Genomic DNA, 24658 nt, shown 5'->3' on the forward strand with positions numbered 1-24658 from the left:
TGCTAGATCTAGTGAAAGATCTGCTGTGCAGTTGTAAAGGGAATGGGCCTTTGATACCAATTCTCAAAACTCTGACAAGCAGCTCTGGCTAGGCTAGTGGCAGTGATTTAAGGTGTTACTGCCTTTTCTGGCAGCAGCTATTATTCCCATAGGAATGTCATCAGAAATTAGTATGTGCTTGCTCCTCCTCTGCAGCGTTTCATGGTCTGGCTTATTAGTTTTAAACAGCTGATGAAAGGGAATAGGCAGAAGGAAGAAATAATTTGAACTGCAAGAGTAATATATCAGAAAAAAGATGAAGACATGATTAGAGCCTTTGTCTCCCACAAATGTTTTTACCTCATTAAAAGCAGCAGTTGTTTAACTCCCTTTAGCTGTACAGCGATCCAATGAATTTAAAACCAAGCTAAACAAATTCTGCTTAGATCAAATGATTATTTACCAATGGTATTCTTTCACAAAGTCCCCAAATTCAGTTCTGTTAGTCAATAATACAGTATGCTAGCCTAAATTTTCCTTAGACATGGTGAAAACTGTAAGTGCCCAAAAGTTCATATCTACAACAAAGACATTTTCCCCCTTTTATATAATGAGGTATCTCATTTCCTCCACAAATTTCAACCTTCTAATGACAAGCTTACCAAAAGTAAATGAAAGAAGTAAGCAAAACAAAAGAAGGGACTAGCTTTTTCCTCCCTACACATCTCTTAATGTTGATCACACATTTTGAAAATCAGTGACCTACTATCAGGCTAAAAAATAGTGGCTGATGTATATTATTTCTAATTTTCAACTTTTAAAACCAACTGCACTTCAACTGAAAATAAACTTATTAAGCTAGGCTGCTATAGAACATTCATGTCTTGTGCAAACCTTACCTTATAATAATTTTCATCAGCACTAAGAGCTTTAGAAAGTCCAAAGTCACTAATTTTGGCATAATGTTGGGTGACTAATAGCACGTTCCTTGCAGCCAGATCCCTATGAACAAAGTTATTCTCCTCCAGGTATTTCATCCCCATGGAAACCTGATGTACCAGCTCTGTTATATTCTTCTCCGTGACATGTCTGAAAATCATAATTGAATTTTTAAGAGGTCAGGAGTTCATTTTCATGACTTTTCATGGAGTTCAAATAGAAATCTTTACTATGAACTTCCCCATATCATACTAGGAACCTAATCCACTTATGTTTAGCTAAGCTTTAATTAGAACAGGCAGCGTAAGAATGTCCTGAGCAAGATGATGTGTGATCCTATCAATAAATGAGCAACTGAAGGACATGTGAAAATTCTTTCATTTATTCAAAATGCACTATTTTACCAGAAATATTTGACAGTTAGGAGACATGTACAAGATAATCATGTCCCACTGAAGGGTAATTACAATTATTAATTATTACATTAACAACATGCCAATTTAAAATTGCCATTGAAAAAAAAAAAAGACCTGTATCTTTTTTTTCCCCTTTGGATAAATTCTATGAAATGGAATGAAAGGTTACATACCTATTTTTTTGCAAAAATTTGTTCAATGGCCCAAGTTCAGCCATTTCCATTACTAACATCCAGGCCTCCGCTTCGCATATGCCTATCATTCGGACAATATATGGATTATCCAGTTGCTGCATTACATTTGCTTCTCTCAGTAATTCATCCTTTACAGCTGGATCATTACTCTCATTCTTAAGAATTTTTACAGCCACTGGCTTGGCACCCCTACAAAAGAAGAATCCAATTCTGGGATTAGTTGCTGAAAAATCCATGTGCAAATGCACACAATCTTTACCTGATGTTTCCGTGCACATAGTACAAACTGTGACAAAAGACAGAATTGACATTCAGAGGGGAAAAAACCTGACTGTAACAGGAACATCATCTCTATCAAATGCTTAGAAGACAGCTAAGCAAAAGAGGGCGAATGGAAAGAACCTGAGAAAATTATAAATAGTCATACAAATGTCTTAACAAGCCCGAAAACAAATGTACTGGACAAAATTTTCCTGCCCATTCTGGCAAGAATGCCATAAAGCTTTTCTTACCAGAAAAGCTATAAAGGCCTTTCTAAGCACTGAGATGTTTTGAGGGTGAGACTAGAACATGCAGCATCGCCAGGCCCCACGGCAGCGCTCTGAAATCCTAAGAAACTAAGGCTACTCCTGCAACCTTCAGCTTATACAAATAAGTGAAAGAGTGAATGATGAGATCGACAGAGCTCAAGTGTGAAATGAGATTGGCAAATACACAAGCTGGGATCAGAGCCCTTCAAATCCCCTCAGACTGTACTGGAAAAGGAAAAATCCTTCCTGGCTCTGAAAACCTTGGTTAAAGACATGCCTCCAGATTCAAGTGGTGAAAGTGTATACATACTCAGCACATGCATTTAAACAACGTACTGATAACATTTTACTATAAAAATGCATGAAGAGTGAGGTGCTCCCACTTTTGCCAGTATAAACAGGGTCCATTCCTACTGCAATTACATGATAAAAGAGGTCACAACATGTTCTGTCTTGAAAATCAACATTGCAGCTTCATAAAACAGGTATTTATCATACTTATTTTAGGTGAAAATCTCTTTGCTACAGGTAAGTTGTCCACGGCATTCCATTTCTCAAAGTGAGGTTGTGCAGATGGGAAATACTGAGTAGCATGACTGCCCATACAAACTACGGAGGAGGGCAGAGGATTTCCCACTCTACTATCCCTGATAGGAAAGAAAATAGTCATAAGGGGTGCTTCCCCACTTCACAGACAAAAATAATGGCTGGGGGGTGACTATGCTGCAGGCAAAGAGGTGTCTGCAAACAGAGGAAAAGAAAATCAGTGTATAGAAAATGAGCGTATGAGTGTATCCACAAAGAGAGTGTACAAAACCAGTGAATGTTAGCTCAAATTACTTAGGTATGGTCTGTCACCCCAAATGACATGCAAAGATTACTGCTGCTCCGAAAAATAAAGGCTAGAGCAGTTACATATTAGACTCCATGAAAACAGAAGGAAACACTTACTTTTTCATCTTATAGAACCCTTTCTTTACAGTACCAAAGTTGCCAGAGCCAAGTTCTCCTTCCTCCAAGGTTAACAATTTCCTGTCAAGAGTGACATTTTTTGGTTTCATTTCATCTGGATCAGCATATGGACTTTCATAGACCTCAGTATCCATGGGTAACGCCTCTCTCTGATCACCTGCAGTTCAATCAATGAAAAAATTAAACATTATATGAGACATTTTTGCTGCCACAGCTACTGTATTCACCCTTTCTATGTTCAGGATCATCAGTGTGTTTGACTTATGAGGGTATTATAAGGAAACCACATGGAGTCCAGCTACAGGCACTTCAGAACACTCGAAAAGATAGTGACCTCCACCTGGTGACGTGGTCTAACTCTTGAGCATCTGTGTAATGGGAAACCAGGAGGTTCCTTGACAGCAGAAGGGTTAAAGACTGGCCCTTCTCCTTAGTACTTCCCATTAATTACCTCAGACAGTTCTTCACTCAGAATGCTGCCTTATGTAGTTCATTCTTAGGCACCCATCTTTAATTGCATTTTACAGAAAGCCTGAGCACCAATTTGGCACTCTGAATGCAACGGGGCACAATTCTTTTTATGAAGTGTAAGGATGCAGCTTTCAGAGTCAAGGAAGTAATAATCTTCCAGTTCAACATGGAAAGAGGGATTTCTGCTAAATGACTATTATTACACATGGTCACATCTGGCAGTTTCAGCTACCAGGCTTGAGCTATGATAGTAGCTATACCAATACACAACATGGTGTGAAATATATGCAAGAAAAAAGGAAATCTGGGTTGAGGAGAGATCTCTGGCATAAAGAAGGAAATCGTATTAATGGCATAAATTACTCTGCCTACCTGTTTCTGCTCCTGTAAGACCTCTCTTCCTTTGCATCACGTAAGGATTAAAAGGTGCTTCATCAGGTGGGTGGCCAAAAGTTGGCTGAAACTGTAGCACACAAATAGAATTTTTACATTTAGCAATGAATAGGTAAGTTAAAAGCATTTTTTCCCCTGAGGATTATGGCATAATGATTGCAAGAGACACACAGGTGAGAATCAGAAAGTAACAAAGGGATCCAAAGTTTATTTCATTCTGGAGGTTATTGCTTGAGTAAATATGCAGGCCAAATGAAAAATACACTGCTAAAGCATAAAAAGTTATTGCAAATACTTCAGAGCATTTGATTTGAGAGAATTAACTGGAATGGGTCATGCACAAATCTTATTTTGCAGCTATTAAATTTACATGCTTTTTTTCAAATCTACCTTGTAACACAGGTCATAAGGAATTCTTTTTAATCTGTCCCTCCTCCCTCTCCAAGTTATCTCTCTCCATATCTAGGCCATAGAGAAATTCCTAGCACAAATGAAAACAAAAAATACTTCCGTTTCTCTTGTAGATGCTACAGAGTGATTCCACTTAGGGTGGGTAACTGGAGTAAAAAGTAGTTATTTTAATAGGCTTGTGTAACATCATGGACAAACATCATGGACCAGATACTAGGCCAGTCTGCTCTGAGGAGGGAGAAAACTACCTAATTCTTACTGTATTTGAACATCTGGTTCAAACACAATCACTCTGCCTTTATTCTTTGTCAGAGGAATACTATGGAGCACACAAACCACCCCAGCAGAAACGGTGTGTTCTGGAGTTCCTTGACTGAAGGATGAGTCTACCATAATAAAGTATAGATGAAAGAAACTTATAATCTGCTCTCTTATGTCTGTAAACTGTCAGAAACAGGGAATTACAGATCTTATTTCTGCAGTTTAGTCCCTTTTCTTTCTCAGTGTAGAAATTTTACTCTACTCATGAGTGACTTCACCCTCCTAAGAGAGCGTTTTAAAACCAAAAATTCAAACAAGAAAAGAAGTTTCTTCAGCTTGAATAGGAAACAAAGGTATATTGTACTTGCAAAACACTGGATAGGGCTATTTTGCAAATGAGTATATAATTTTTCTTTTTAGAAACTGGAGCTTTCAGTGGCGTAAGTTCCTGCCTGAAACAGCTGAGGTTTTCAAGTAAAGAGAAACAGAGCTTGAGAAATGTCCAGGAGTGAATTATTTGGTGCAACAGAAATTTTATCACTTGGAAACTGCATTTTGTAGGGAAAACACCTGACCTGGGTGGTACAGACCTTTAAATCATAATGAACTGATCTGCCCAGTTGGATAAAGCAGAAAAGGTTTCACTACATAGATTTTACAGCAAACCCCGAGTAGGAGGCCAACACCTGGCAAGATTCCAGCCTAGTAGGATGAGCATGGTGGCATCAGGGATGGTATGGGTAATGTTTCTGACTCGAATCCCTCAGTCTTGTGGAACAGTGTTGAAAGGACATTTGCTGTCAAGGCAAGCCGCAAGAGCCCGAGATGGTTCTGAGATAGATCCGGAACAAGAACAAGGAGGCAAACGAATGGTATAAAACAAGATCCTCAGCTCTAGTTTTGTTTTTCTAGTCTGGTACACCTCGCCAGACCTGCAAGTTAAGAACTGTATTTCCAAGACCTGTATCACTATTTCATGCACAGGCCATTCACTAATCCCCAAAAACCCACTAAGACTGGAACTCAATCCTAAACCTCTCAAGTGATGGGCTGGCCATTTCACTGTGAACACTTAGGACAGTCTTTCCCTACACTATGTCAGGATGTATAGGGAAATGCTTATGTTCAGTCAAAAATATTAATCATCTTTTGCAAAGCAAAACCAAATCAGATGAAATTATACTTACTGAGACCACGGTGATTTTAGTTTGTGCATTTCATATATCCTGTATTGCTTTCAGAACACATCAAGAATACCTCGGGTTTTTTATCTTACTACTAAGAAGTGATTATAGTTCCACTGGAGAGCTTCCTGGGTGCATTCTTGCTTCCTATGTTAACTATACTTGTACTTTAAAAGGGAGATCCTTTTACATTCCAAAAGGTAACTGGAATCAATTAACTGAGTGGATACAAAGCAATATGGACTGGCATTAATACCTGTTGCTAGGCACATACAAATACAAAAGAAGCAGGTGCAAATTGCCACATTTCATGGATTTCATGGAAGCCTCTGGTTAACACTTCTTGCCCAAGGAGTCCAAAAGTAGAGTGGGAAAAAAAGGATAAAAATGTGATGACTAGCTAAGAAAGGGATTGAGATGCTGCTTAGTCTTCAGTGGCAGTTTCCAGGATACTGGAAGGAAAGTTCTGAAATACTTAGGAGGGATAGAATCACAGTTTCAAAGGGTAACTTTTGCATTCTTTACCCTTAAAATAATCTGATAGAAATGCAAAGTGTTCAGAAAATGACATCTAGAAGACACTGCATCACTCTGGGACTCCTTTGTTTTTTGAAAGCTTTGATAGGACCATCAGTTGTCCTCTGTTCACTGTGGGGAGTACCTCGACTGTGCACCAAACAGTGCAATGGGAATACCTGAACCTATGTTAACCCATGAAGCATGGCAGCTCCCTTCCTTCCTTCCCTCCTTCCTTCCTTCCTTCCTTCCTTCCTTCCTTCCTTCCTTCCTTCCTTCCTTCCTTCCTTCCTTCCTTCCTTCCTTCCTTCCTTCCTTCCCTCCCTTCCTTCCTTTCTTCCTTCCTTTCTTCCTTTCCACAGTCAAGTGCTGGATAGCTTTTGTGTAGCTGCTGTTACATAAGGATGACTATAAATTCAGCCCGCAGAAGGGTGCAACTTCAGCAGATCTTCCTCGTTTTTAGATGAGTAAGAAGACTGTGTACCACTTTTCCTCATCGTAACCCAAGCTTACAATAAATTTGATACAAGCACTTTGGGTAAAGCCTTTGAAAATTATAAGCTCAGGATTTCAAATGCACTTGAACTCATTGTTTCAAAAAGTGATACTTTGCTGATGGCAATATAACCCTGCAGTCTGAATCATAATGATGGAAATTACCAATTCCAATGCAACACCTTGTATAGGTCTGATAAGTAAGCTTTATCCGATTGTTGCTGAAAAACAGGGCAGAAACACTTAAGAAGTACTCAGCCAGTATCTGATAACCCCACAAATTTTAAAAAACTTGGAGGGCATAAGATCTCATGTGATTAATATTAGTTGCAGACTAGAGAGGTGGTTACATAGCCCTGATCCTAGGTGTCAGTGTATGAACTGGCATACTTTGGACTGGCCAAACAGAATTCATGTACACCAAATTCATACATCTCCAGAACCCATTCACCAGTACAGAACAGCTGGTAAAAATATAGCTCTGGCCATGACATAGCTGAGTCCTCAAATGGGATGTATAGACATGTTTATGCTTTTGCAATTAAAGAACAAAATAAAAGAATCGGAAAGGATTGGATGCTATTGTTAGGAACTGCATTAAAAAAAAAAAAAAAGAGTGCATCACTCCTGTGATTGTGAATAAAACTCTGCAGCTGTAAATTGGAAATGACAAAGTGACACCAAATCTAACAAAGCGGGTTGTCTTTCTCAGCAAGCTGCTCATGTTAAAGATGAGTGATAATGTCTTACATATCACTAGTGTTAGCTTACTTAACTAATATATATGTATGTGTGGAATGATATTCCCCATTGTTGCAGTTTGATTAAACAGCTTAACAATGGCTTTTTCATTAATATTTCTGGCTGAACTGCAATTCGATGTTTCACAGACACTTTTTCAGCTCATATTAATAACTTCAGAATATTGCGCAGCACTTAGAAAACCTCAAACATTTTTCTTTAGTTCTGCCAGTTATGTATTCGTGGCATGTAGCACCCTGCATGCTTTTGAATAAGACTTCCTAGCAGGCAGGTTGGAATTTTTCTCTTGAAGTCAAGCGAGACTGACTAGAAATGGTGCAGGAGGTATGTATCATTGCATGTACAGTGGTCTGGGTAATAGTACAATAAAATTTCCTTATTTAACTCATTTTAAATTCAGAGTCCTTTCTGCCCTACACTTTAAAACCAGCAAGTTTAGTTCTGCAGATCATTTTCTGACAAAGGGACCTTTGTCTTAATACAACCAAGGTATAGGGTAGGAGATTACTCCTTGTACTCTTACAAGAAGCAGACAATGGGCAAAATGACCACAGATTTCCTTATCCAGTGAAAAGGAATACAAGAAAAGAATCCACTAGAGGAGCCTTTCAAAAATGGCACATATCATGTGACACCTTGTACATACACTTGTAAACTATGGGGCACTCTCATTTTATGCCCTCATGCTAGAAAGCTGTTGTGAGCTTGTCCTGTTTTCACATCAACATGTTGTGGTTTTTTTCTTCAGCTGGGTTTAATTTTCATTAGTTAAACTTCTTAGGTACCCATACTTAAGCTAATCTAAATGTGCCATTCTTCCCTTTATAAGGGATTGGCTATACTAGAAAAGCACTTTTATAGTAATATAGCCACATCCACAATGAAAAGAAAGCAGGAAGCAGAGAGTTTGCATTGACTCAAAGATACAGTTCTTGTAAAAGGAATACCACTTTCTATGCATGTGTAAGGCCTTAGTAGGATAACCCCTAAGCAGGTTTCATAGTATTTAGTCAATGCAATGAGAACACGACCCACTTACTGTTTGCTTTAAAATATGAATGAAATGGCTCTAACTACTCTAAATCTGATTTTCATAGTAAAGATTATAATTTTATATTAAAGAATATACTAATGAAGGCAATCAGTACAGCAAGTGTGATTTCTTTTCAGATTAATAATTCTGACTTGAAAAACTGCAAATGTATATGTAGGACTACAAAGTCGTCTTATTTTGCTAAACTAAACTGAATAGCAAAATACTACATGATAAAGACCTTATTAGCCAAATACTCAGTCTTTGGCTTATATATATACACTTAGTCTTTGGCTAAGACATCTTAGTCGCCACTAGGTGGCACAAGTTCATTTAAATTGTCATCTAAATTGCCAATTTCACATTAGTCAGTAAAACAGCTTGAAAAATTTTTATTTGAATGCTAAAATTATATAAATAACCAGTTTGTGAAACTTAAAAACCCTCATAATTTCCAAGACTGAATAAATATAACAGCATAAATTTTCCATTTTACCGTCTGAAAGTTTTTGACATAAAAGAAGTAACTGCCTAGTTAACCAGGTCTAAACTCAGCTCTGCATGTTGGGGTTAATGGATAGTAAATCTTGGAAATGTTCAGAGAAGGACTTCTACTTAGAGTCTAAAATTTGGAAGTATGATGAAATTTGTGGGTTTGAGTATTCAGGGTTATATACACAAATTGTGATTACATCAGATTTCTGAAATTATTTTCTGAAATGATTGGTCTTTCTCTGCCAATATGCTTCAGTCTGTACTCTGTGCATGTTCCCCAGAAGGCAAGAAATACATATTTGACTGCAGAAAACAACCAGAGAGAAGCACAGGTGAACAGGTTTTACCAGGTGAACAGACAGCTGAGTGACCAAAGTCATGTCTAGAGAATTCAGACCGCATGCTCACTTTTCTGAACAAAACCAAAATATTTCTCTTGTCTAATGTGTATGGCAATTTTTTCAGATGGCTTTAGAACACATGCTGACACTGTAAGGGTACTGACATCTGTAAGGGTATACAGATGACAATAGCTATTGGTACTTCAGTATAAAAGTGAAGTTATAAAAAAAGAATAATTGTTATTTACCAAGATTATCAAATATAGTATATGTCAAACAGTTTTTCACTCTGAACAGCAGCGTGGGCTTTTTATGCCTGCTCATTTTTGTTGAAGAGTAACTGTAAATAAATAAATAAATAAACAGAAAGGGACTCATCGGTGGACCAGGGACACATGCTATTCTCAACATGCAAACAAAGCTCATAACTACATGCTTCACAACTACATCGATTACTGGACAGCACAATTTTCTGGCCATGCAACAGCATTTTCATTAGTACAGGACTTGATTCCCCTTGACTCACAGACATCACCTTTCCCATTCTGCTTGGTCTTGTGGCATCTTACCCTTGCCCAAATGCAATTAATGTCAATGCATAACAAGATTTGTGCACACAGGTTCTATAAGAATGTATTTTGTGGTTGTTATTAACAAATTGTTCCCTAAATGTGCTCAGTAATAGCATTTTGTAAACAAGCCAATTTTCTGAGTAGGAATGATAGTTCAGAGTAGAAATATCATTTTGTTCTGCTATAAGTGACTGTTTTTGAAAAAGATTCTATCACATTATATTTGTAGACATATTGAGATCTGCACTAATATTTTGGGATGTGAGAAATTACTTAAAAATAGTCCCTCAATTTTTAAAACTTCAAAACCATTGCTTTAGTTATAAAATCAAGGCCGTCATTATGCAGATGATTAGGAAAGAAGCAGAAAGCTTACAAAACTTTCACAATCTGATTGTTAGTAGGCAAGACACACATTTAGTAATAGCAGCCCAAAAGAGGGGGAAAAAAGAGTGAAATTAGTCAAGTGTAAGTCCTTTTAAATCAGTCAAAAACCTAAAAAGACTATATGAGGCACCTTTTTGCTGCCAGCCTTTGGAAAGGTGTATGATTTGAGTCTTGAGATAATTCCACCTCCTGCCCAACTCTAGAAACCACAAGGTCAAAGAGGAACAGTAAACATGTCAGGAAAATAGCTTAAGGTATTTTACAAAACAGACGTAGCATACAATAACAAAACACTCCCAACCTTTCCCTTTTGTGTGCCTGCAAGTACACATATAATGCATCAAACAAATGTAATAAAGCAAATCTTAGCACTACATTTTCTTTCAACTATATAAAAATATATTTCAAACCATCTTGAAGATATACCTTAAGGCAGTTTTTAAATTCAAGCACATTGTCCTTTAGCCAGATCTTTTACACAGTATGGTTCTTCTGATTCTGTTATTGAATCTTCACCCCCTCCAACATATTTAGCAATGTAAATCAGTTGATAACTTTATGTCTTGAAGTATGACTAAGGTATTAAGCCAGATTTGAAGCACACCTTGGTCTTACAACAAACAATGTTGCTACTGAAGCAAAAAGCACACAAACTGATAACAATTCCAAACAAAAATGAACAGGCTTTAGATTTTACGTGTGCACTTATGTTCTGCATAAGATACTTTAAAAAGAAATGTAAGTATTTTTTACAATAAAACATTAATTTAATTTAATGTGACTAATTCATATTTCTAGAGGTCACTGAGAGATCATACCTGCCTAATTAAAACTGCAATGCAGTACTTATTGACCAAGCATTTAGGCTGATGCTGAGGTTGAAATAATAAACTGAGCCACATTCTCAGCAACGTTAAATAGCCTTTGAACTAATTTAGAGATAGATGTTTTGAACTTTTAATAACCCAATTGGAATTTTTTTTTCTGAAAAGATAGCTTTTCTAATGGATAGAATTGGTATTTTTCCTAGCTTTCTTTTTAAAAAAAATAGTATTTGATTTCACATAAAAAACAAGTCTTTTGTTTCAAAACACCAAGGAGAGCCATGCAGTCCCTATTCCTGCTGGAAGAACATAAACTTTTTTGATGATTGACAGTCATCATAGCTGTGATACATAAAAATTCAGTTACTGCATATTGAAAAAGCTTACTGAATCCATTATTTTCTTTTACCTCACAAACCTCTCCTTCTATATTGGGAATAAATGAAACCTGAAGCACTTCTTAGCTATAGTTTTGCAACAGGTAAGCTCTCTAAGAGTTTAAGGGCTCTTTTACACATGGTGAGCATGGTTCATGATACTTTTCCGACAAGAGTAGCTCCCAGCCTTTGACCAAGCATCCACCTGTATTGCCTTGATGGTAACACTGCTTAACTCAAATGTTTGTATTAGACATACAAATGCAGGCTAAGAGGAGTATTTAATCAATGACAGCAACAACACTAGTCTAAAGTTAGGCTGTACTTACAAGGTTTAGGTCTACTATTACTAGCTGATAAATGGTGGCTAAATAAATACAATACTGAAAAAGGTTACATGGAGAATTTTGGAAGTGGCCAGAAGTTGGCAGCTTCACTGTAATGTCAACAACTGCTTTTAGGCTCACGTCAAAAGCTCCTCTGTAGGTGTAAATACATATTGGGATGATGTGCAGGGAGAAAAAAGTAATTTACAAAGTCAAAGGGGATCAAAATCACCTTAAAACCAGTTACAAAGCCTCTGGTGAAAGGAAAGAAAAGGCCTAGTCCATACATGTGCTGAGAGAAGTAAGAAGGAGTAAGCCTCCATATTCTGCATGGAGAAATTATTTCCAATACAGACTTTCAGCAGAAAGTCCTTCCTTTTGCAGAGGAAGTGTATTAGTATCACTAAAAAGGAGATGTCCAGATTACAGAAAAGGGGACAGAAAACAGTAATGTTTTGTTACTCTAAGTTTGTTCTTGGAGCATTAGCAAATACTCACAAATCCCTTCCCTGATGTTGTGAATTTTACTCCAAGCCCTTATACACAGTTTGCAGTTAAATTATTTGGACAGCCTGCCTTGCATATCATCCAGCAGATCTTTCTACACTGATCATATACTCTCTTAGCTTCAAAGCAACTACAGATTTGGGCATGCTCTCTACTAAGGTTTTGGAATCTCACCAGTGTATTTCAGGCATTAACATCTACAAAAATAAAAAATCATTGAAAAATTGGTCTGGATAGGAACACCAGTATTAGATTGTCCCTCAGAATGGGCCATTCCTCTTATTCTTCAGCTGTTAATCATGTTCTGTTCCTCTACTCTCTCTCTTTTGCTTCTTTATTCTAATCAATCTTTTCTCATAAGTCATGTTCAAGGGTGGAATTAATCTCACCTAACTATGGCTACCTAAAAGCAAGGCATATAGTCTTGACTAACTACCTAGGCTCCTTTTGAGTGGAAAGACATAGGCACATATTGGTGAAAAGCTATTGCCCCACTTTTAGGCTGAAGTGACATGCAGATGCGTATGTGTCTCTCTCTTGCTTCAGAATTCCTCAAAAGTGAGCCTTTGTGATTTGCTCTTCATTTGAGTTCACTAATGTTAGGCAAGATTAATCATAGCCTATTACCATGACTGAGTCATTCACCTATAAAGCATCATGAAAAACTGGGGCAGTACTACTGCATGCACCAATGAAAAGAGAAGAGATTGGCCCATTTACTTTCATTGCACAGTCCTAAACATCAGTCAGCTTAGTCAGATACACTTTTTTTTGTTACTACTTCTTTGATCAGTTAAGTAAGTAAAGTAAGATTTCTTAAATTTACTTTCATTCGCACTTAAACCGCAACATTTTCTGTGGGTAATCTAAAACCTACATAATATTCCCACACTGAATATGCTTGCTCCACCACTATAACTGTGTGTATACCAGATGATATACATGTGGTCTCACATGCTTAAACTTCATGGTTGTCCTTGTAAATGGCACAGATCCAAACCTTGGGACATTTTAAAAAAAAAAAAAAAGGCACCAATTTCGGTTATGTAATTTCCAATGATTTAAAAGGGCACCTGAGTTTCAGAAAGTGGTCGTATGAGAATGGTTGTTCATGGGCCCACAGGGACTCAACAGTACTGAAATAAATGTAATTGCCTATTTGAACAAAAATATTTTTTTTCTGTAATGTGGGAATGCATTAAGATAATGACACAGACGATTAGGCTCTCCAGGGAGTGGTGAAACAACTAAATTAAACTCTCTATTTCAGATGAGATCATCTACAGCTGAATAAGATGGTGTTATGTATCACACCTCATGTGGCTCCTCTAATCAATGGACTCTAAGAACTTAGGCAATTATAACCACAGATAGGGTTGCTCACTCTTCATGGAGCTGATGAAGGAACTTCCCCTAATTTCACTGCACAAGGAGTCAAACCCTTGTACAAAGTCTGATGTTAACAGCACACACTAAATATGAAAATAAGTTGAATCTCCATTTCTGCTTCAGTCAGCAGATTCTCAAAATGGACAATGTAAACAAAGCAGTATCTCTCCTCCTAGTGTTGATACAGACACTATAGAACATGACCATCAATGAGGCATTTTGCATATGAAAAATACTGATTTTCACATACATTACATGTATAAAAGAAGTTCACAAAATTAAATGATTAATAGCTCAAGCAAAACACTGATGAAAGTATTAACCATGCTAGAATATGTTAAGCTTATTCTTTTCAACTTACTGCTTATATCCCCAGAAAAACAAATTCACTGCTGCAATAATATCCAAACATTAGGATTCCTAGAGCAGTATGTGACTGTAAGCCTTCTCAGATGAATGCTACTGCTATATCACCGCCTACTCTTACCTTAGAAGGGGTTCCAGGAAGAGGAGAACGAGTGTTAAAAACAACATTATCTGAAAAGGAATCAAATGTAGAGGGATACTGAGCAAGGTGAGAAAAGTATTGTAAGAATACAAAATTTTACATAGGGAACCAACTAGTTTTTAAATCACATTACAGTGTTTCTCCTGGACCATCTTCTTTGCCTTTGTCTCTAATGTGCAGCAGACTCTGGTACTTGCTGCCACAGAGACAAAAGTATGTGCAGTGCCCAAATGATTCAAAGGAGGGGAAAAAGTACGGGCGTATCCTCTCACCATGGCACTAATATTCAGCCAGAATGACGAAGAGGGTCTTAGAGGGAGAACACCACTTCTGGAATAGCATTGGTTAGACAAGGATTAGGCACAAGCATCTTTTTTCCCCTGGCAGTCAGGGCAAGAGGGAGGACAGGGTCTCATTGGTATTTAACATGACATTATAAAAGAAATAGGCCAAAGAGCATACTGGACCTCATGAAACTCCCCACTGTCCCTTCTTCACACACCTCCCAAATCATCAAGGAATGCCTCTCTGACACTCATTTTCAGCATCAGGTGCAGCCAATCCCTTGTTCTGCCCTGCTCTCCCCAACATGGGAAGTAACTCCTCATCTACTAGGAATTCCCCCATTGGGTACACCTCTCACTGCACCCAACCTGAATGCCCACAGCAGCGCGGCTGACATGCCGGCCTCAGCTTGGAGTAAGCACCGTTGGGGGAGTGCCGGGATGATCACCTTGTTAGTGTGTGTGGGCCAGGTAACACACACGGCCACTTCCAGCAGGAAAGCACGTTTTGGATCTGACATTAATTTAGAGGCAGCAATAACTGGAGTTGGTAGCCTCCCTTAAGCTACAGGATCTGCCTCCATCCTGCATGGTCTGGAAGACCATAACTTGTTTGAAAAGTTGGAAATGTATCCTTTAAAATTTCTTTATCCAACTTTAATCTACTGTAATCTCCACTCACCTAACCTACATGGAATGTGGAAAAAATGCACACATCTTTATCATCATTAGCATGGGTACTCACACATATCAAAATAATAGGAATAACTCACCATTTTCTGAGCCAAGTTGTGGACAAGGAATGGTAAGAACCCTTAACAATCCATCTGGTTTGTATGAATAATGCTCAACTAACTACCAGAATAAGAGGGGGGGGGGAAAGAGAGAAGGAGAAAAAAAGATATGAAAATGTAAGGGAGGTATAATTAAATATACTGTGTCTTTAAAATTGTGTATATGTACAATAATTGGTATATATTACAGCAAATGAACTGGGCATACAGCAGATCTTTACTGCACATGTTCTTACCTCATCTTTACGTCTCTTTAGCAGGGATGCACGTTTCTGAAGTAACCCTGTGGATGAATCTGGAACCTGATCCAGGAACTGGATTTGTATGACTCAGCATTCTACACTTGGTTCTGCTAGTAACCAGCTTTGTAACTCTGAGCAAATCACTTATTTTTCTACCACTCAGTTCTCCCCCTCTTTTCAAGATTTTTTTTTCCCAAGATGGTTATAACTACAGTGCAGGAAATGTCCTAATATGCAATGCTTTATTTGGACCTCAAAGTTGCAATGGGATGTAAGCAGTTAATAAATGTATAGCACTGATAGTTGTGGCCCTTTGTGTCCCTGGATTGTCTTCTCCATGCCATTTTATTACAGGTTTGTTACTGCTATTTAGGCTTTGGTGCATTGATTAGAAAGGAGGGGGTCTGTGAGTGCAAGAGACAGACATAATAAAAAAATCTTGTAAGATAGCATAGCTGCTTTTAAATTTCCAGTGACTCCAGGAAAGAAATATGCAGGACATTTACTAGGAAAGTCTAAGAATTGACATATGCAACCAACCAAAGACTTATATTATAGATTTGTGACTCATTTTACTCAATTTAGTAGAATTTCAAGCAAGAAGACATAAGAGATTTCTGCAGGTGTTTCAACTCCCATAGCATTTTCAATTTATGCAGTCATTTCTCCAGTATTCAGTTTTATTATCAACTATGGCATAGGCAACTATACATTCCTTAATTGCTTAATCTTTACCAGAGTTCAGACATATTTTGGTAGTAACCCTCAGCAAACTATGCTTTTTCAGCCTTGAAGGTAGAGAATTTCAAAGCTAAAGAATGCAGTATGTGTACAGCATCCCAAACCATCCCCTTTGGGCTTCCCAGAATTCTGTTTATTGCTGTTATAAAGGACATTAGCAAAGACTATACCTAGCATAGCTATTATTGAATATGGTCATTTGCAAATGCAAACGGTCTTCCATTTTAGAGGATGTTCAGCTAACTGAATAATAATTACAGCAAATTTGAACTCAGCCTAGCTGGAATATCACGTTTAAAAATGATTAAACTCTCTGCACTTACATAGCCTTCTACATTAACATATATTTTCTTCATGTATAGAAACCACATAAAGTTGGCAATATAAAACAAATAACTTGCCAAAGGATGTTGCTGTTTAGCTTAAAGACTGTTGACGCACAGCAAAGTAAACCAAGCTGCCTTAGTCAGTTATATGGAAACATGATGACAGATATCCAAGTGATTCAAATTTAACAGACCTGCCAGAGGGTGTCAAATCTTTTTCCATCCGGTATGGAGAGCTTTCCTGTCTTATCTCTGTCAATACGGTAATGCAGTACTTTTCCATCATTCAGCAGGCACAAGGCATAGGAACCATTGCTGTCCCTTTCTCGGATACTGTAGGAATAAGAGAGATTTTCAGGGTTCCTCTTTACTAGGAATGAATCTTTGGGTTGAAATTCTTTTTTAAATCATCCTTTCCTTTAAGCTTTTGAATTAAAAGCAAAGGAAAACCAGCACTGCAACTTCTGAAGACATTTTGTTAAGTCTTTCATTTATTTCTTAGTGCCATTTGTTTTTAGATAGAATTCCCTAAAGTTCCTTTGCTTTTTTCTTTTTTTTCCCCCCTCAAAAGGCAACAGATGACAACAGAAAGGCCACGATGTGGAGCTCTTTGCTAGGCAGCTACAAAACTCTGTGCAGTGCACAAAGCTCTCTCTGAGCAAGGAAGCGTTTGAAGGCTTGTGCACTGCAGGCCTACAAAGCCCATGAAAGCTTGAGGCCAGGATCCAACATATACGAGCAGTTACACTTCAATCTCCTCCACAATCTCCTAAAATTAAAAAGAACAGATAAGTGCCTTCATTAGAGCAAGATTTCTTGCTTATATCTTTTATTATTTTGAAATAAAGAGATGACAGTAATGGCAGAAGATAAAATACTAAAAGAATACAATGTGAAATACAAATAAAGGGAAAATCTTTGTGTACTGAAACAGCTTGTTGTTTCGCTGGGAGCTTAAAGCAAATCATATATTTCTGTAATCATCAACTCTTACAATTTCTGTAAAGATATTAATGCTTTGTTGCAGATTTCACATAACATTCACATGATATTTCACATGGTATTGGGATATATATCTGTTCTAAACTTCACTAGGGAAACATCATGGAATAAAAACATTGTCTAAAATTCACAGGTAGCCAGGATGATCTTCTTCCAGGAGATCTGCAAGGAACATCTGAGATGCCTGTAAAGTGTTGCAGAGTTGTTTCATGTGTACTCAAGGCTAGCTCACACCAAGACCAGCCTCTTCTGGTGACTGGATGGAAATAGGAATTTGCTACTAGCTCCATCATAGCTGGCATAGCATTTCTGGGTGTAGAGAGTAGGCTTTTTATTTTAGTTTGAGTTGCCTGTGTTCATTTGCTGCTGACAGTGAGACAGCAATAGAGCTAGACTAAAATCTTCTGGAATAATGGGTTTTTCATAAGTTTTGAGCAACACTGAAAACATTTCTTGTTCTAGTGTGCACCGAAATCTACTCACTCTCCCTTGAATTCTTCAAAACTCCTGAAAATAAATATAGAATGATATGCTCACTAAGGTGTTGGGAAGCTTCACTGGTGCAACACTAGAACTTGCTATCACATTTGAGAGGCAAGCAAATTCTGAAATTCTGAAATTCTGCTTGTCAGCTGACTCACTCAAGGTTGAACTAAAACTGTGCTTTATCTGAACTACTCATGCAACTTTTTTTTTCAAGCAGAGTGATTCTTGTTGCCTAAGATGTGAACAGGACAGTGGCTAAAGGAAAAGGAAAGTAGGGTCAGGTTTTTTTCTGAAACCAAAGTAATTTGCCTAGTGTCTCTAAAGCAACTTGAAACACATTGTGGTTTTTCATGACATGCAGGTATTTTCTCAGTATGCTGATTTCCTGTGCTGACTGCCCAGTGGAGAGCAACAGGCTCTGCTAAAATGAAGAATGACTTTTACTTTGTCTTCCTCTGACTTGCTCTTAGCAAATAACGCTTGGAAAAATATTTTCAGAATAGAGGGCACTGTTTCTAAAACACAAATGAATGGCATTTCATTGTATTCAGACTTCAATTCAGAATATAGCACATGTAAGACTATAAAAATGCAAATGGATTGTTTCCCAGTAACAAATGTCCTTCATGTTTCACTTGAGGAAATGGTGGTTCCAATACAATTAGCTCTACTGAAACTGATTCTCATTTGCAAGAGTTGTTACTATTAAAGAAGCATCATAAACATTTCTTGAGAGCATGGGCATCAAATGGGAGAGTCCTGATTCCTAAGGACCATGGCACAGATCCAAACAGCCCTATCAGTTTCCAGTGCAGGATTTAGGCAGAGTTCAGGTATATAAGGCTGTTGTTGCATTTCTGTGCTCCTCCCAAACCAGCAGCTACATAACTCTGAAGACATCTGCAGTTCACAATCATGGCAACTTCTGTCAAGACAAGCTCTATCACTGCACATGCAAAAAAATCTCCATTCTAACACTTATGATTGACCAGGGTCCAGAGGGAGCCTCATTCTCTTGGGGTTATGGTTCAAGTGGTTTTTTTTAACTGTAGCAAATCAACTCCAGCACAATTTGGATCCCAAGAAAACACAACAGGAGGTACTGCTACTTTCCAAAACATGTCTGAAGAGCACAAGTATCAAGAGCATTGAAGTGAAAGCCAAATAATGGCCTAAGTCTCAGTTTTGTCAACCACATCCCTTACGGGTCTAAAAAGCACCCTCACAGAGCTTACCATCACAGCCAAAACCAAAAACTTCTACTGCCTCTGGTGACAAGGATTGTCACAGGCCACATTTCACTATTTCATTTTGGTTTTGTAGACTGCGATAATGGCTTTCTAGGCTAGGCTAAGCCTCCAGAACTCCAGCTGGCTACACAGTATCCAGTACCTTACAGTTACAGCAAAAAAATGGAATCAAAGAAAAAGGCTGCTCAAACTGAAAGGTTGTAAACTGAAACCTCTTGAAGTAGAAATCAAGGTTTTCATTTCTTGTTGATGGCACTGCCTGTACTACTCAGGGTCATGACAACAGATTTGGGGGCTCTCCCCATATATGGAGCTTTCCTTCTATGAAAAGTATTAATTTTGAGAATGTTGATAAAAAAATCCAAAATTCCAACTGCAATATCTGCTTTAATATGCTCTAAAATTATACACAATATTTACAGTTCTTAAATACAAAATGATAACAAAAAAATCTTCATTTAAAATAGCTGTATTTTTTAAAACTATTTTGGCAAGGAAGGAAACCAGCAGTGAAGTATCACTTGGTCTTCCATTTCATGCTATTGTAAAGAATGACAGATCTACAGAAAAACATAAAGATAATAAACACCTGTAAATAAACAACATTGTCCTTTCATCCACTGAGATTCATCAGAAACATGAACAACTTCATTGAGAGCAATTCATAGATATATTAGAGAAACATCAAGGTATCTATATTTTCTATTATTACACACATTTTAAAACAGCAATTTTAGAAGGAACTGAGAAACTCAAATTGCTACATGATGTAATGCAAAGAAGGTTTTATTATTGATTTTAATTTTCATGCAATCTGTGCTTGAGTATTTCTTATGTTTTTGTGATTGTAACCCAAATAGCAACCAATAACTGTTGTGAGTATCATTACAGACCGTAAACAGCTATGCACTCTTTCCTTTGGTAATGTCTCCATTTTTGCTAGGAAGCAAAAAGAACAATGTCCCAATTTTTTCTGCTTCCAAGCGAAAAGCCAAATGATCCCTTTATTTCTAAAGGAAAAAATCCCTGAGGGTAAAAAACCAAATAAATTGCTACTAAAACATGCCTCATTGACTGTGTAGAAAAAAAGAAGTCACAGCATTCTACGGTGGAGAATAATGAAGGAAATAAACTAGCAAAATGCTTGCTTTAGGAATGGTGTGAAATTATTCTCACTCCTGAATCCAAGGGCCTGTTAAAGTTTGTTCTTTGCCTTGATTTGCCTCCTCAGTGATAACAACTTCCTTGATGCCAAAGATACTGACATTCCCCACTGCTCATCAAGATCCAGCAACTCCTCACTTGTCTGCCCCTATGACCATCTCTCTTGTAATGTTATTAACAACATGGCTATTCATTATCACTTCAAAAATCTGCAGCACACTGCACATGTTCCAAGTTTGAGGGCAATAAGGAACGAACATGGTGCCATCTGTAATAGGATCATACAAAGGAAGAAATGGATTGACTGCAGTCTTCATTTACATAATTTCTTCTCCCCTGTTTAGTAACACATTCAAAGCTGTTTCAGAAAAGTCAGCACACTACAGAATTTAGGAGCTAGCTCATCTACACACTATTGCTATCTCCAATGGAACCTAAAACTTACCTCCTGATAAGGGTATTGAGGTGCATGCACAGTGACAAAACACCTTTGCGAAAGGGACTGTATCACTGTAGTCTATTATGCTGGCATTGCCCTGCCAGCAAAATACACTATGTTCTACCAAAAATCTAAAACTAGCTTTGCTGTAAAACTGTACCTGCAACAGCGGATCTTCTCAGTAAAGCTATCTCAGTCAGGGATCACATCTTTTCTTCACACCTCTGACCAACTCTGCTGCTGAAGCATACAGCGTAGAGCTAAGTCTTGAGAAGCCACAGTCCTGCTGCAGGGACCTCCAAGTGGCACCCAACCATGTACCTAACTGAAGATGAGTAAACAACTCTCCCAAAGTGCTGTGGGCATCATCCAGCCTGTTGTGGAAAGGAATATAGCACCACCAGAAACATGATTCATTGTCTGTATTTTATTATCTATCTTGGAAAATTTTTATGGTCATCTAAGCCTGGTATCTGCTTGGCATTTTGAAAAGGAACTTCATCATCAATTAATATCTCGGAATTAATGTCATGTTTAGTAAGGTTGTTCTCACCTTGTCTGATATCAACAATGTCCAGTTCCATTTATGGATTAAATACGGATTCTTTAAAGAATACTCTACAAGGTCAGATAAATCACCTAGCTCAGTATGCACTCCAGTAGTGGTAACATTCCCTAGGGGAAGACAATATGATAGACTGCTCCATGTATCAGAAGCACAGATTTTTGGTAAGACAAAAGACAAGAAAACTCTTACGGACAACTGCACTTCAAAATTTGTTATTTTGAAACGGTGCTACTAGTGTTAACTATTGTGACATACAGAGACAGTTTAGTCTCTAGAGGTCATGAGATGCCATGATGAGTAGTGCTGTGAGTCGTTCTAACAGTCTAAACTAGCTTTGTCCTCTTTAGTATAACTTGTTACATATTCAAGGCATCATTCTTATGATTCTAGAATTATTTTTTACTTTTCTTTTACACAACTGTTCACATTTTATGTGATCTACATATGGCTATGAACCCATATAAAAGGTTCATAGAGACTAAACTGCTAATTACACAATGCCTTCACTCACAATTTCCTTCATGTTGGTTTTTTAAGTTTAACTGTATTTCTGAATATTGCTTGTCTCTCTTCAATTTCAGAATTTCTGATTCTTAACACATATGCAAGATCACAAGTTCATGTAACTGAAGTGATCACTAATGATAATAGACCAAGATGTGCCAAGTGCTACCACACACTTACCAGAGTTCTTTCCTATGTGAAACTGCAGAGAAAACTAACATTTATTATACTGCTAGTCACTGTTAGCAAATTTTTCATTTTTTTTTTAATAGGTCCACACATGCATGCCCTCACAAAAATAATATTAACAATATTATAAATAATGTTATATTATTAATACAAATATTATTGCTATACCAATAACAGTGTTAATAATATTAATAATATTATCTATGATCTTCTAGACAATACTGATCACCGTATGCTACAATTATGCCCCCAACAGGCAAAGCCTAATGAAAACCTGATAGTTAACAGAAGTCTGGTAAGAACCAGAGGCCTATGCAGCATGAAAAGTAGTGTTAATGAAGCTAACAGGGGCCTGAGACTTAAATCAAGTTCTCTATTTTCAGTTGCTCTTTAGATCATTTTAGAGGTATCATATTTTCCTTCCATTCTGCTGCTATATTTTTTTCTCCAACTTTTGTGGCTAGAGTAGCAATCTTTCATGAGTGTTCATCCCAGAGGAGATGGGCACTGCTTCCTATTTCACATCATTTCATGATATTGTTTCTATATTTGGCTTTGAAAACAAACTCTGTAGCACCCTATACTTATCTATACTTATTTCACTGACTTTTCAGTCATCACAAAAACCTTAAAAAGACCTTTGAAACCTTATCCCTGGTAAAACACCCACAGTTAGCTCAGAACTTTTCCAGCAGCTTGGATGAGTTGCAGTGTTAGATTTATGATGCTATTTGTGAAATTTTGAACTGCAATCAGGAATCTTTGCAACTATTTCTGTATTTATTATATAAAAAAACCCCAAACCTAGATTTAATAATCTTGTAGTGCTGCAAAATAGCGCTAAAGAGATCTAGGCGTTAGGTGTGTTCTCACAGAGACTGCTGTACTGGATTTTGTTTCAAGTTAGGTAGATCAGTTAGTAGCTCTCTAGAGGAATGAAGTTTCAGAAACTCCTGCAAAAGAATATACAGAAATATTCTAGCCCTCTAAAATTTATTATTTTTTACAAAATAAACAAGATGATTTTTGTCATATACCAGCATCTGCTTGTGGACTTGTTGGATAGCCTCAGAGTACCTCTTCTCATTGAAAATCTAGCCTCCCTCTTTGTTCCCAGGCTCCAATTCTTATCTCAACAAGTGAACTTATCTTAGACATTGACTGTTTCTAAGTTTTACCTTGCAGTCAGCTACCAGGCTTGACTGTCTTGACCAGTGTGAGAAAAACAGTCCCTGAGCAACCACATTCACAAGCATATATTCACAGTCTACAGTCCACAGATGTATAGAAGATTCTGACATGTGCTGCTGCTGGGTAAGGAAAAAGTATGTGATGCCCATGCCTGAAATGTAAACCAATGCGCCTTTCCAGCATTCAACGATTTTGCTGCTGCTATTTCAGTTAGCTAACAAATGAGTGGTTTATTTCTCAACACCTGCTGAGCAAGCCCATGTTAGGCAAACCACTGCAGAAACCAGAAAACCCCTCTGAATTAGACAGTTCTTTTGTTATTTGCTATGAGCCTCTAGGTCTACCAACCTGAGAGCTAGAAGAGCAAAAATAACCAGTTTGTGACACAAACAAACAACACGGTATTTCTCTTGCTGTTCTGGCTGCTGAATTATGGGGCAGATGAAGATCTCACCCTGCTTCTTCCTTGGGAGCATAAGAGTCAATGGCAGCTAAGTGGTTACTGAGCTCTAAACCTGTCAGATAAGCAGTCCATGCAAGAACGATTAATGCATCGGGAAGCACCCTACAGATGCAGAAGTAAACGGTGTTGTCTTTAATAACAGGAACGCAAGCTCAACATACTATCAGTTATATTTTCAAATTATTTAAGCTTCAGCGGCACTTCTCAAGGCCTTAAAGTTAGCATTTTCCCCTCTATCTACCTGATGTGAAAACAGCCCCCTGAGTTCCAGCAGAACTATGTAAAAGACAGGCACCCACTAACATAACCAGTCCCACAGGACGTCTGACTGCTCCGTCACAGCTCATTGAGCATGTCACTGCAAACAGCACCAGAAACGCCTCCTAGGCCATCTCTAAGGGAAACAGGAAAATGTTGGGGAAGTATTTCTATTTAAAGCTGTACAAATGCTTGTAGAAGATTAAAAAGAGACCAGGGTCTATAATAGAGACTGAAAATGTTAAGGCTGCTAAAAAATTACACTCACTCACTCCAAAACTCATCCCTTTTGTTAAGAAATGTTAGCTAAGGGATTCATTTCTTTGAAGAAAAATTAGCTTCCTTTTTTTTACCCCAAAGAGGAACACTTTGACCCACATAGAAACCAGTATGTGCAAAAGGTAAACTGGAAAAGCTGCAAGCTTTAATACATGATCAACAGCATTACTCAATTGATATATCATTGATTTGGTAA

General features: G+C 37.7%; 1 protein-coding gene across 2 annotated transcripts in view; it reads right to left on the minus strand.

The window, feature by feature from the left end:
* The window catches only part of SYK (spleen associated tyrosine kinase), a 56183-nt gene that overhangs the window by 4814 nt on the left and 26711 nt on the right, over positions 1 to 24658 (minus strand). The window contains exons 4-11 of one of the 2 annotated variants that reach the window (XM_075740509.1): positions 16864 to 17002; positions 15340 to 15421; positions 14262 to 14311; positions 10482 to 10550; positions 3874 to 3964; positions 3010 to 3187; positions 1508 to 1717; positions 879 to 1068 (exon numbers count right to left, since the gene is read on the minus strand). In XM_075740509.1, the coding sequence (XP_075596624.1) occupies positions 879 to 1068; positions 1508 to 1717; positions 3010 to 3187; positions 3874 to 3964; positions 10482 to 10550; positions 14262 to 14311; positions 15340 to 15421; positions 16864 to 17002 (1009 nt within the window). The remainder of the gene's footprint in view (positions 1 to 878; positions 1069 to 1507; positions 1718 to 3009; positions 3188 to 3873; positions 3965 to 10481; positions 10551 to 14261; positions 14312 to 15339; positions 15422 to 16863; positions 17003 to 24658) is intronic. The other variant, XM_075740510.1, reaches the window with a different exon arrangement.

The sequence above is a fragment of the Balearica regulorum genome, chromosome Z, assembly GCF_011004875.1.
Source record: "Balearica regulorum gibbericeps isolate bBalReg1 chromosome Z, bBalReg1.pri, whole genome shotgun sequence".
NCBI classification, from domain to species: Eukaryota; Metazoa; Chordata; class Aves; order Gruiformes; family Gruidae; genus Balearica; species Balearica regulorum.